The sequence below is a fragment of the Lutra lutra genome, chromosome X, assembly GCF_902655055.1.
Source record: "Lutra lutra chromosome X, mLutLut1.2, whole genome shotgun sequence".
Taxonomy (NCBI): Eukaryota; Metazoa; Chordata; class Mammalia; order Carnivora; family Mustelidae; genus Lutra; species Lutra lutra.
The window spans coordinates 4131632-4145400 of record NC_062296.1 but is presented as its reverse complement, the minus strand read 5'-3'; the positions used below and the strand labels follow the sequence as shown (position 1 = coordinate 4145400).

General features: G+C 41.7%; 1 protein-coding gene across 7 annotated transcripts in view; it reads right to left on the bottom strand.

The window, feature by feature from the left end:
• The window catches only part of CD99L2 (CD99 molecule like 2), an 89198-nt gene that overhangs the window by 33432 nt on the left and 41997 nt on the right, over window positions 1-13769 (bottom strand). For all 7 annotated transcript variants that reach the window (XM_047715851.1, XM_047715850.1, XM_047715853.1 and 4 more), the window contains exon 2: window positions 5666-5725. In XM_047715851.1, the coding sequence (XP_047571807.1) occupies window positions 5666-5725 (60 nt within the window). The remainder of the gene's footprint in view (window positions 1-5665; window positions 5726-13769) is intronic.

The following is a 13769-nucleotide window of genomic DNA, read 5'->3' as shown; positions in this document are numbered from 1 at the left end:
AGCTGTAAAATTTAAAAGGAGGCTCTGTGTATCTATATTGTGGTGATACATTACTGAAACCATTATTTGAGCAATTCTCATAAAAGCAATGGTCACTTATGTATTAGTATTTTTTTTAATTCTTTTTTTAAAATTTTTATTTTTTTTTCTTTCCAGTGTTCCAGCATTCACTGTCTATGCACCACATCCAGTGCTCCACACAATATGTGCCCGCCTTATGCAATAGTACTTTAAAATCCGCAGCACTCAAACAGCTCATGGAAGGATATTTCTTCTTCCAGACTTTTTTATTTTAGGTCAACTGGCCAGAGACCTAATAAGGGTTTCTTTTTGGACTCCCGTTCTATTTGATTGACCTAATCATGTCTATCCTATCCCAGTACCACGCAGTCGTGATCGTTAATAGCTCTGTGGAGTTCTGCCCAAGTACACGGTTTCTGGAGAAGTGCGGTTCCTCTGAAAATCTGCAGGTGCCATTTCAAGAGCTCATTCCTTACCACGCGTGCGGAACCTACAGCTCTGTCACAGCCCGAGCCTGCGAGGATGTAGAATGTTAGTGTGGATTTGTGTGATTTTTTAAGATACTATTAACTACAGGTTTTCCTGTCGTGAACCTTTAAATGGGATTTATTATCCATAATTGAGAGGAGGAAAGTCTAGCTACTTATCAAGGAATTAGAACAGTAGGTCAACTTCATGAAAGCGGTGAGCTCCTAAAATAAAGAAACCTATTTCTGTGAAGCTTTTCTCAAAATGACTAACTTAGAAGAGCATCTCTGCTGCTCAGTAAACGTTGCTAGCAATATGGCACTCCGTCCAGAGGGTTTCTTTTTAACATGAGCCTATGACATCACAGTAAACAACACTGGCCAGGTTCCCCCAAGAGGGCTTAATGATGGTGTCCGTGGCCTTCCGAGAAAAGGGGAAACTCATAAGCTTTATAGGGCAGGGGCACCTGGGTGGCTCAGTCAGTTAAGCAATCAACTCTTAACTTCAGCTCAGGTCATGATCTCAAGGTCCTGGGATCGAGCCCCGAGTTGGGCCCTAACCCTGCTCAGCAGGGAGTCTGCTTCAGAGTCTCTCCCTTTGCCCTCCCCTCCTACAAATAAATAACTAAAAAAGAAAGAAAGAAAGAAAAGAAAAGAAGCTTCATAGGGCAAAAGCAGTAGTGTGCTCCCTGTGAGATGACTACACACACCGCAGAAGGAAGAGAAGGAGGGAAAAGGGGTGGAGATGGAAAGACAGGGTGGGAGAAGGGACAGAGAAGCAGTTCTGAAAGCAACAGGGGTGACCTTGAAAATACTGTGCTAAGTAAAAGAAGCCACAAGTGAAGTCCACGTTATATGACTCCATTTATATGAAATATCTGTAAGAGGGAAAAAAGGGGATGGACAGCTGAAGGGTACAGCTTCTTTTTGAGGCGATGAAAATGTTCTAAAATGGACTGTAGTGGGGGCACCTGGGTGGCTCAGTGGGTTAAGCCTCTGCCTCCGGCTTAGGTCATGATCTTGGGGTCCTAGGATCGAGCCCTACATCGGGCTCCCCACTCAGTGGAGAGTCTTCTTCTCCCTCGGCCTCTGTCCCTCCCCCTGCTTGTATTCACTGTCAAAGTCTTTAAAAGCAAAACAAAATGGACTCTAGTGATAATTGCACAACCCTGTAAATGTACTAAAAGCCACTGGATTGCACACTTTAAAATAGGTGAATTACAGTATGTGAATTATAGCTCGATAACGTAGCTTTCAAAATACTACTCCAGAAGCTTCACCTTGTACTTAGACTAAAGTGGTCACCATGTCCTAGAAGGCCCTATATGATCCAGCCCCTTCTGAATTCTGTCTTTTCTCCAGCACCCTCCACACTCTAGTCACACAGGCCATCTTCGGAGTCCCAGAGACAGCTCAGTCCTCTTCTGCCTCAGGACTCTTACACCTGATCTTCTGGCCTTGACAGCGCTTCCCCCACTCCTTGCGGGTCACCTCTCATCAGGGAGGCCTTTTCCACTTCATCTAAACTAGCCACCACTTACCACCTCCTCGGGCCCTCCCTATCCTGTCAACCGGTTTTATTTGCTCCAGAGTACTCAGTGAGATCTGAAATTATTTCATGCACTGTGTCTCTTCAGAGAAATTGACATCATGAGCACAGGCCTAACCCCTACAGTACACCCAGCACCTGGATGGTAGGGGTTAGGCCTGTGCTCAGGGCAGCAAGCAGGCACTCAAACACTGGTGACGGATGAATGAAGGTCACTGACAATACCCTGACCTAGGAGGTTCGGGGATTGTTTACCCAAGAAACGTACAAGATACAAACTAGAACATTCTCCACCAGAAAACGTAATTGAGCCGAGGAGAAATCAACAGATCTATCTCTCTGAATCTCAGTAGCATGAAATGTAAGCTAAGACAGAAAAAAAAAGTGATGAGCTTTTGGAGAATGTTATTCAACCAAAGACACCACGTGCTGGGGCTCCGACGGGTCCCGGGCACACTGGCTGATGGGTGCTGATGAAGAGCGGGTGAGGTTTGCCTTCTCCCAACGGAGAAAAGGATGTAAATACTTAAAAGTCCCCCATTAGGAAAGTAACAAATTTCCTAATTGGGGGGTCTTTATATTTAGGTTTTTGGTTTTTCTGGTCATGTTTGTTTGGGGAGATGTTACATGATTTCATTAAAACCATCACTGCTAATAAACTAAGTGTTTTTCCCCGGGGAATCCGAAAGGCCACCTGGCACGTACAGGACGTGAGCACACGCAGGAAAATCCTGAGAATACTCTAAGCTCTCACCTCACAGCACACATGAAAACGAATTAAAAAAAAAAAACAAGATTTTATTTATTTATTTGACAGACAGAGATCACAAGTAGGCAGAGAGGCAGGCAGAGAGAGAGACAGAGGAGGAAGCAGGCTCCCTGCTGAGCAGACAGTCTGATGCAGGGCTCGATCCCAGGACCCTGGGATCATGACCTGAGCCGAAGGCAGAGGCTTAGCCCACTGAGCTACCCAGGCGCCCCTAAAAATGAACTTCTAAGAGATTTTTGGTTTCAGGTTTATCATCCAGTTTGAGTTAATTTTTTTATAAGGTGTGAGGCAAGGGTCCAACTTCATTCTTTGGCAACTGGATATGCAGCTGTCCCAGCACTGTTTATTCAAGAGATTATTCCTTCCCCATTGGGCAGTCCCGGCATCTTTGTCAAAAGTCAACTGGCCATAGATATAATGGTTTATTTCTAGACTCTCCAATTCTATTCCACTAAACTCCAGGTCTCTTCATGCTAGTGCCACACTGCCTTGATCACTGCAGGTTTGTAGTAAGTTCTAAAATTAGGAAGTGTGAGTCCTCCGACTTTTTCTTTTTTTCAAGATTAGTTTGGCAATTTTTTTTTTAAATTTACAGAGAGAGAGACAGAGCATGAATGAGCATGGGGCGCGGGGGGGGCAGGGAGAGAATCTTCAGCAGGCTCCATACCACACCCAGCACGGAACCTGATGTGGGGCTCGATCTCATGACCCTGAGATCGTGACCTGAGCTGAAATCAAGGGTTGGATGCTTAACCTACTAAGCCACGCAGGTGCTCCAAGACAATTTGGCAATTTGGGGTCCCCTGAATTTCGTATGAATTTTAGAATCAGCTTGTCTGTTTCTGTAAAAATTCTAGCTGGGATTTTGATAAGAATTGCTTTCAGTGTGTTGGTCAGTTTATGTAGGCATGCATTCCTCATGTAGCCTTGACTGACACCAGAAACTCAGCCAGAGTCGAATCAAGGAACAATATAACGGCCAACACTCACTGAGCTCTGAACTTGTACCAGTCCTGTGCTGAGCACTTTACACGGGCCAACTCACCTAATCCTTCCAATAATCCTAGGAGGTTGGGCTTATTATTAACCTCACGAGAGACACAAGGAAATGGAGGCACAGAGAAGTCAGGAGACTCACCCAAGGTGGCAGGAAGTGGCAGAGGCAGGGTTCGGCCACAAGAAGTCTGGCTCCAGAGCCCCTGCCTTTCTCAATCCAGAATACACAGAGACTCCTCAAACCCATAAGAAAAAGACAAGAAAACCGGCAGAAAAAAAATGGGGAAGGGATATGAACAGCTAATTTACCAAAGAGGAAAATACAAATGGCCAATAAATATATGAAATGATGCTCTGTCTCACTACAATGAGGAAAATGCATGATACAGCACTAAGATATTTTGACCATCATATTGGTAAAATGCCTTTGACTAATAAAATCTCGTTGATGTGCACATCTGGAAGAAAAGGAACTGAATGGTATTCAGTGAATATATAATGGTATATTCATTTTGGAAACAATTTGGCAGAATCTAATAAAACAGAAAATACATATACCCTTCAGCGTGATAGTCCCACTGACCTGATACACAAAAGATATGGAGAAGAATGTTCACTGAAGCCCTATTTGTAATTATGCAAAATGAAAGCAAATCACACATCGGCCAGTAAGGAAAGGGCAGCACTGGACACGGCCAGAGCCACGTCACTGGGATGCCAGCTCCATGAAGCCCAAGGTTGCGTGTGAAGTATAGATATAATGATGTGGTCCCACAGTGGCCCCCCAAATATATAGTGGAGTCCTAATCTGCAGATGCCATAAACGGGAACCCTATTTGGAAAAACAGTCTTTGCAGATGTCATTAAGGACACCTGAGACGAGATCATGCAGCATTATCCAGGTGAGTTCTAAATCCAACAAAAAGAACCCCCAGAAGAGACAAGAGAAGACAACACCACACAAAGGAGAAGGCTCTGTAAACATGGAGGAGGCAGAGACCGGAGTGAGGCAGCTACAAGCCACCACAGGTGTGCCCGGCCAGGAAGCTTCCTGTGCTCGAGCCTGCAGAGGGAGCGTGGCCCCGCCGACACCTTCACTTTGGACCCCTGGCCTCCGGATCGGTGAGAGAACACGTTTCGGTGGGTTTAAGCCTGACAGTTTATAAAACTGAGATAACACTCACTCAAGTCTTCAATACTTACTAAATTCAAAAAAGGTTGTCCAGTAATACATGCGTAACTAAAAGAAAAAGCCTCACACATCATGTGAAACAAAAACACCAATCTATGTGTACGGATGTGCGTAACAGCACAGAAAATCACCTGGGACCAGCATATTCCAGACGGACTCAGCAGTTTCCTCCTGGGATGGGAAGGACATTAGTAGGATGGGGAGGGGTCACAGAAAATCTCGGTTTTACTTTCTAATGTTCACATTTTAAAAAAAAAAAGTGTTTTTTTTTTTTCAAAAAAATGTAAAGAGAAATGGACAACAAAGTGTAGCATTTGAGAGTTTACATGTAGACACCATTTTAAGAAAAACCATTCTTAAAAAAAAAAATCTAGAAGGAAAAACAAATCTCTTATTCACTTCAAAGTACTTTTTCCTTGAGCTAGGGAAAGGCAGTCTTCTAAGGCCACTGGGGAAAATGCTGTATCAGCTGTTACACATTGTGTGGTATTCTTCGCAAAGGAAACAAATGATGTTAAATATTCAGATTTGCTTTTAAATAATGCAATTTATGATACCCCTATTATATCCGATCAGTACAGACAAAAAGTGTTTTCCTTGGGTGTATATTCTGAGTGGGTGGTGCATATTAATCACTATTGTTTGTTTTTAATAGTTTGATTACTACTCACGCTTTACTGAGGAAGTTTCTTTCAACGCATCCTCCAGACGAAAATCAGAGTCCCCAGATCCTAAAAATTAAAAAAAAAAAGATTTTTAAAATTTAATTATTTTTCCATAAAACAAAATCATTCTGAAATAGTTTCTTGTAATCGTTGTTTCCCTTTAGAGGGTGTCATGAAGATTAATGTCACAAAAGGAAACTGGTAGAAGCCATCCAAAGACACATTGAGTTGATTTCCTTCTACAATCAACTTATCTCCACCAAAAACAAAATGGAAAAATGGTTTTCGCAGATATAATTAAGGATCTTGAGATCATCTAGCATTGAATCTCACCAAGTTTACCGATCACAGTCTTCTGTCCACTAGAAGCTGAAGGCTCAACTGCACAGATCACCAAGCCCAGCCCATAGAATGTACACCTTGCAACAAGGAATACTGCGGTCCAAAGCTCCACTGATTATGAGCCAGGTTCTTACATCCCCCTCCACATCTTGTAAACTCTGCACTGCTCTGTGTCAATCCAGGGTACCTTCCCCCAACCCCAGTATCCGTATCTAGATGAGCAGCTCTGATTACACACCACTTAAAAGGCTTGAGGGGGGGGCACCTGGGTGGCTCAGTGGGTTAAAGCCTCTGCCTTCAGCTCAGGTCATGATCTCAGGGTCCTGGGATTGAGCCCTGCATCGGGCTCTCTGCTCAGCGGGGGCCTGCTTCCTCCTCTCTCTGCCTGCCTCTCTGCCTGCTTGTGATTTCTGTCTCTCAAATAAAATCTAAAAAAAAAAAAAAGGCTTGAGGGAAAAGCTTTTTACAAGAGAATCTGTTCTCAGAGGCGGACTCATCTGCCCAACTCTGCTGGCTTTTGGACCTGACACCTATCATTCCCCCCATATGGGCACGAAGTTTCCCAGAGGAGTATATGTATTATCACTTCTCAAACTATTACGCATGCATACTAGAACTGAACAAATGGGTAAGTGGGTGATGAACTGTAGAAGCCTGGTTTCTCACTGCTGGAGAGCGAGACTGTAGGTAAGAGAGAGCTAGAATGGGAGGAGTCCAAGACGGCAGGGGAGTAGGAGACCTTACTTTCGTCCGGTCCCAGGAATTCAGCTAGCTAGCTATCAAATTATTCTCAACACCTACGAACTCAACTGGAGATATAAGAGAAGAACAGCTGCAACTCTGCAAATAGAAAAACGATCACTTTCTGCAAGGTCGGGTGCAGAGAAGTGAATCGAGGCAAAGATAAACCATGGGGGGAGGGAGCCTCCATAAGCCAGCTATAAGCCATAAGCCATAAGCAGCTGAATGCCAAATCAGAACTTTTAGAAGTCTGATGAGGGACATCACTCAGGTGGCTAAACGGGGGCGGATGCTAGGTGGGACAGTGTGGTCTCAGGATCCCCAGGTCATAGGCACTGGGGGTGCCTGAGTGCAGCAGAGCTCTCAGGCATCAGAGCAGGGAAGCTGGCAGCAAACAGTGAGCCCAGGAGTGGGCTCTCAGGTTGGGGTTGCCACATACCACAAACAGTGGCACAGTCAGGCCACTGCTCTCAGAGCAGGGGCCCAGGGAGCGGCAGAACTGCAACAAGACTTCCCTTCTTCCCCTGGAAGGAACAGCGTGGGAGTGTGCAACAGGAGTCTGCAGGGTTTGGAGACTCAAAATGGGGTCTTGTACCTGTGATAGAAATGCTCAGTCACATGCCACACAAGCATGGAGTGTGGCCAGAGACCAGGGAGACAGGAATGACTGGCCGTATTTCTCTGAGGGTGCACTGAGAAGTGGGAAACCAAGCTTTGGGCTCCAGGGCTGGAGACTGGGAGGCCGCCATCTTCATTCTCATCCTCTAAAGCTGCCCGGAAAGCCTTTGGAGGATGAAAGCTCCCGAAAGCAAACCCAACAGGTGACATAGCCTTGCCCCCCTACAAGGGCAGTGCAAATCTACCTGGGGCAAAGACATCTGAGAATCAATGCAGCAGGCCCCTCCCCTAGAAGATAAGCAAGAACATCCAGCCAAGACCAAGTTTATGATCATAGAGAAATGCAAAACTCCGGCATTAGGGAAATACGGCACACAGAATTCATAGGGTTTTTCCCCATGATTCCTTGGTCTTTCAATTTTAATTTTCTTTCTCATTCCTTTTACAACCAATTTCTTATTTTATCAACTGTAAATCTTTTTTCATTTTTTACAGTTACAGTCTATCCTTTCACTGTATGTAATTTTATTTTTGTACCTGTAAGTTTTTCTTTCTTTACAATTTTAGGATCTAGTTTTCTAACAAACAAACCAAAATACACACAGGATCCAGTGTGTACGGATCTGTTCTGTTCAACCATCTGATTCTCTTATTTTTTCCTTTTTTTTTTTTCAATTTCAGGTCTCTTCTGATTTGTTTAGGGTATATTTCTCTGAGGTCATTGTTGTCATTTTAGTATTATGTTCTCTCATTCATCTATTCTTCTCCAGAAAGAAAGACAAGAGAGAAAAACGTACCTCAAAAAAGAGAACAAGAGGCAGTACTGACTGCCAAGGACCTAATCAGTATGGATATAAGCAGAAGTTGAAACTAGAGTTCAGAATTAACAACGATGAAGATACTAGCTGGGATTGAAAGAAGCATGGATGACACTAGAGAATCCCTTTCTGGAGAAATAAAAGAACTAAAATCTAATCAAGCTAAAATTTTAAAAAAGCTATTAATGAGGTACAATAAAAAATGAAGGCTCTAACTGCTAGGATAAATGAGGCAGAAGAGAGAATTAGTGATACAGAAGACAAAATTATGGAGACTAAAGAAGCTGAGAAAAAGATAAATCTACTGGATCACGAGGGGAGAATTCTGGAGATAAGTGATACTGTCAAAGTGGAACAACAGAATAATTGGGATCCCAGAAGAAGAAGAAAGAGAGAGGGACAGAAGGTATATTGGAGCGCATTATAGCTGAGAACTTCCCTAATCGGGGGAAGAAAACAGGCATTCAAGTCCAGGAGGCACAGAGAACTCCTCAAAAATCAGTAAATATAAGTTAACAAGGGGAACTTGCAAATCTCAAAGACAAAGAGAAGACCCTGACAGCAGCTAAGGACAAGAGGTCCATAACCTAAAAGGGTAGGAACATTATACTGGCATCAGACCTATCCACAGAGACCTGGCAGGCCAGAAAGGACTGGCATGAGATATTCATAGTGTTAAATGAGAAGAATACACAGCCAAGAATACTTTATCCAGCAAGGCTGTCATTCAAAATAGGAGAGATAAAAAGTTCCCTGGACAAACAGTTTAACTAAAAGAATTTGTGATCACTAAACCAGTCCTGCAAGAAACATTAAAAGGGATCCTTTAAGGAAAGAGAGAGCCCAAAAGTACCACAGACAAGAAAGGAACAGAGGCAATATACAGAAACAGTTATTTTAATAATAGATACATATGAATATATAGTAATATAATGGCACTAAATTCACATCTTTCAATACTTACTTGATTGTAAATGGGCTAAATGCCCCCAATCAAAAGACACAGGGCATCAGACTGGATAAAAAAGCAAGACCTACCTATATGCTGTCCGCAAGAGGCTCACTGCACACCTAAAGACACATCCAGACTAAAACTGAGTGGGTGGAAAACCATTTATCATACTAATGAACATCAAAAGAAAGCTGGGGTGGTAATCCTTATATCAGAGAAGTAAGATTTTAAACCAAAGACTGTAATAAGAGATGAGGAAGGACACCATATCAAAATTAAAGGGTCTATCCAACAAGAAGATCTAACAATTATAAATATCTATGACACCAACATGGGGTTAGCCACTTATATAAACCAATTAATAAAATTAAAGAAACACATTGATAATAATACAGTAACAGAAGGGGACTTTAACATGCCCCCTCACTGCAAAGGACAGTCATCTGAGCAGAAGATCAACAAGGAAACAAGGGCTTTGAATGACACACTGCAGCAGATGGACTTCACAGATACATTCAGAGCATTTCATCCTATAGCAAGAGAACACACATTCCTCTTGAGTGAACATGGAACAGTCTCCAAAATAGATGAAATACTGGGTCACAAATCAGGTCTCCTCTGGTACCGAAAGAGTGGGATCATTCCCTGCATATTTTCAGACAACAGTGTTTTTAAAACAGGAACTCAATCCTAAGAGGAAATCTGGAAAGAACTCAAATACATGGAGGCTAAAGAGCATACCTACTAAAGAATGAATGGGTCAACCAGGAAATTAAAGAAGATTTTAAAAATTCATGGAAACAAATGAAAATGAAAACACAACTCTTCAAAACTTTTGGGATGCAGCAAAGGCAGTCTTAAGAGGGAAGTAGATAGCAATACAATCCTTTCTCAAGAAATAAGAAACGTCTCAAATACACAACCTAACCTTACACCTAAAGGAGCTGGGGGGAAAAAAAACCCAGCAAATAAAGCCTAAACCCAGCAGGATAAGAAAAATAACAGAGATTAAAGGGAAAAAAATAATGGAAGAGAAACCAATAGAACAGTAGAACAGATCAACAGAACTAAGAGCTGGTTCTTTGAAAGAATAAAATGGATAAATCCCTGGCCAGACTTAACAAAAAGAAATGAGAAAGGACCCAAATTAATAAAATCATGAATGAAAGAGGAGAGATCACAACCAACACCAAGGAAATACAATTATGAGGACATACTATAAGTAACTATATGCAAACAAATTAGGCAATCTGGAAGAAATGGATGCATTCCTAGAGAGGTATGAACTACCAAAACTGAACCAGGAAGAAATAGAAAACTTGAACAGACCCATAAGCAGCAAAGAAACTGAAGCACTAATCAAAAAATCTCCCCAACAAAGAGATCAGGGCTGGATGGCTTCCCAACAGAATTCTACCCAACATTTAAAGAATTAACACCTATTCTTCTGAGACTGTTTCAAAAAATAAAAATGTAAGTAAAACTTCTAAACTCCTTCTGTAAAGCCAGCATTACCTTCATCCCAAAACCAGACAAAGACCCCACCAAAACGGAGAATTACAGACCAATACCCCTGATGAACAAAGATGCCAAAATTCTCACCAAGATACTAGCCAATAGGACCAACCAGTATAATAAAAGGATTATTCACCACAACCAAGTGGGATTTATTCCTGGGCTACAAGGATGGTACAACATCCACAAATCAATCAACGTCATATACCACATACATAAAAGAAAGGACAAGAACCATAAGATCCTGTCAATAGATGCAGAAAAAACACTGGACAAATTACAGCATCTTTTCTTGATTAAAACTCTGCACAGCATAGGGATAGAGGGAACATACCTCAAGATTATATAAGCCATATACAAAAAACCCACAGTGAATATCATTCTCAGTGGGAAAGACAGAGCTTTTCTCATAAGGTCAGGAACACAGCAGGGCTGTCCATTCTCACCACTACTGTTCAACACAGTATGAGAAGTCCAAGCCTCAACAATCAGAAAACAAAAAGAATTAAAAGGCATCTGAATTGGCAAAGAAACAGTCAAATGCTCACTCTTCACAGATTATAGACATTCTATGTGGAAAACCCAAAAAGACTCTACCCCCAAATTTCTAGAACTTAAGTGGGAATTGAGCAAAGTGGCAGGATATAAACTCAATGCACAGAAATCAGTTGCTTTTCGATACAGTAACAATGAGACAGAAGAAAGAGAAATTAAGGAGCTGATCCCATTTACAATTGCTCCAAAAATCTAAGATACCTAGGAATAAACCTAACCAAAGAGGCAAAGGATCTATACTCAGAAAACTATAGAGCACTTATGAAAGAAATTGAGGCAGACACAAAGAAATGGAACAACATCCCATGCTCATGGATTAGAAGAATAAATATTGTTAAAATGTCTGTGCTACCTAAAGTAATGTATACTTTCAGGGCAATCCCTATCAAAATTCCATCAACCTTTTTCACAGAGCTGGAACAAATAATCCTAAAATTTGTATGGCACCAGAAAAGACCCTGAAGAGCCAAACGAATGTTGAAAAGGAAAACCAAACCCAGGGGCATTGCAATCCCAGACTTTAAGCTCTATTACAAACCTGTAATCATCAAGACAGTATGATACTGGCACAAAAACAGACATAGATCACTGGAACAGAATAGAGTCTCCAGAAATGGACCCCCAACTCTATGGTCAACTAATCTTTGACAGAGCAGGAAAGAATATCCAATGGAAAAAAGACCATCTCTTCAATAAATGGTGTTGGGAAAATTGGACAGCCACATGCAGAAAAATTAAACTGGACCATTTCCCTAAACCATACACAAAAATAGACTCAAAATGGATGAAATACCTAAAAGTGAGACAGGAATCCATCAAAATCCTAGAGGAAAACACAGGCAGCAACCTCTTCAACCTCAGCCACAGCAACTTCTTAGAAACATCGCCAAAGGCAAGGGAAACAAGGGCAAGAATGAACTACTGGGGCTTCATCAAGATCAAAAGCTTTTGCACACCAAAGGAATCAGTTGACAAAACCAAAAGACAACCTACAAAATGGGAGAAGATATTTGCAAATGACGTATCAGATGAAGGGTTAGTAGCCAAGATCTATAAAGAACTTATCAAACTCAATACCCAAAAACATATATTCCAATCAAGAAATGGGCAGAAGACATGAACAGACATTTCTCCAAGGAAGACACACAAATGGCCAACAGACACCTGAAAAAGTGCTCCACATCACTTGGCATCAGGGAAATACAAATCAAAACCACAATGAGGGTTCGCCTGGGTGGTTCAGTGGGTTAAAGTCTTTGCCTTTGGCTCAGGTCATGATTCCGGGGTCCTGGGATCGAGCCCCGCATCAGGCTGTCTGCTCCACAGGGAGTCTGCTTCCTCTTCTCTCTCTCTCTGCCTACCTCTCTGCCTACTTGTGATCTCCGTCTGTCAAATAAATAAATAAAATCTTTGAAAAAAAAATTTAAAAAAAACACAATGAGATACCACCTCACACCAGTCAGAATGGCTAAAATTAATAAGTCAGGAAATGACAGATGTTGGCAAGCATGCAGAGAAAGGGGAGACCTCTTACACTGTTGGTGGGAATGCAAGCTGGTGCAGCCACTCTGGAAAACATAATGAATGGTCCTCAAGAAGTTGAAAGTCCTCAAGAGCTACCCTATGACTTAGCAATTGCACTACTAGGGATTTACCCAAAGATACAAAGGTAGTAATCCGAAGGGTTACCCGCACTCTAATGTTTATAGCAGCAATAAAGCCAAACTATGGGAGGAGCCCAGATGGTCATCGACGGATGAATGGATAAAGAAGTTGTGGTATAGGTATAGATATAGATATATAGTGGAATACTACTCAGCCATCAAAAAAGGAAATCTTGCCATTTGCAAAAACATGGATGGAACTGGAGGGTATTATACTAAGTGAAATCAGTCAGTCAGAGAAAGACAATTATCGTATGTTCTCACTCACATGTGGAATTTAAGAAACAAAACAAGATTCATAGTGGAGGAGTGGGAAAAATAAGACAAAATCAGAGATGGAGACAAACTGTAAGAGACTCATAGGAAACAAACTGAGGGTTGCTGGAGGGGAGGGGGTAGGAGGATGGGGTAACTGGGTGATGGACATTAAGGAAGGTGTGTGATATAACGAACACTTGGTGTTACATAATACTGATGAATCAATGAAGTCTATCTCTGAAACTAATACATTATATGTTAATTGAATTTAAAGAAAAAGAAAAAAGTTTTTAAAAAAGGGTGGAATGATCACTATGATAATGGATTAGAGTTGGAGACCTCAGTATGAATCATGTGTAGCTTAATATACACACAGACGGTTACATACAGAAATACTTATAGACATGGGCTAATATGCAGACATGCCTTTGGTCTGTCACCTGAGAGGGCCTAGAAGCAATAACACCCCAGTAGCAATGAGTACACCCATATCTTGGTTTCTAAATACCACTGTCCAATTAAAGAAAAACAGAACTCCTTGGAGAAATGGCAGATTCCAGGGTTGGAATAAGAAATATATGAGTTTGAAGCATCTTCTAGCACCATGAAGTATTTTTTAAAATACTGATATTAATAAGTATATGTCA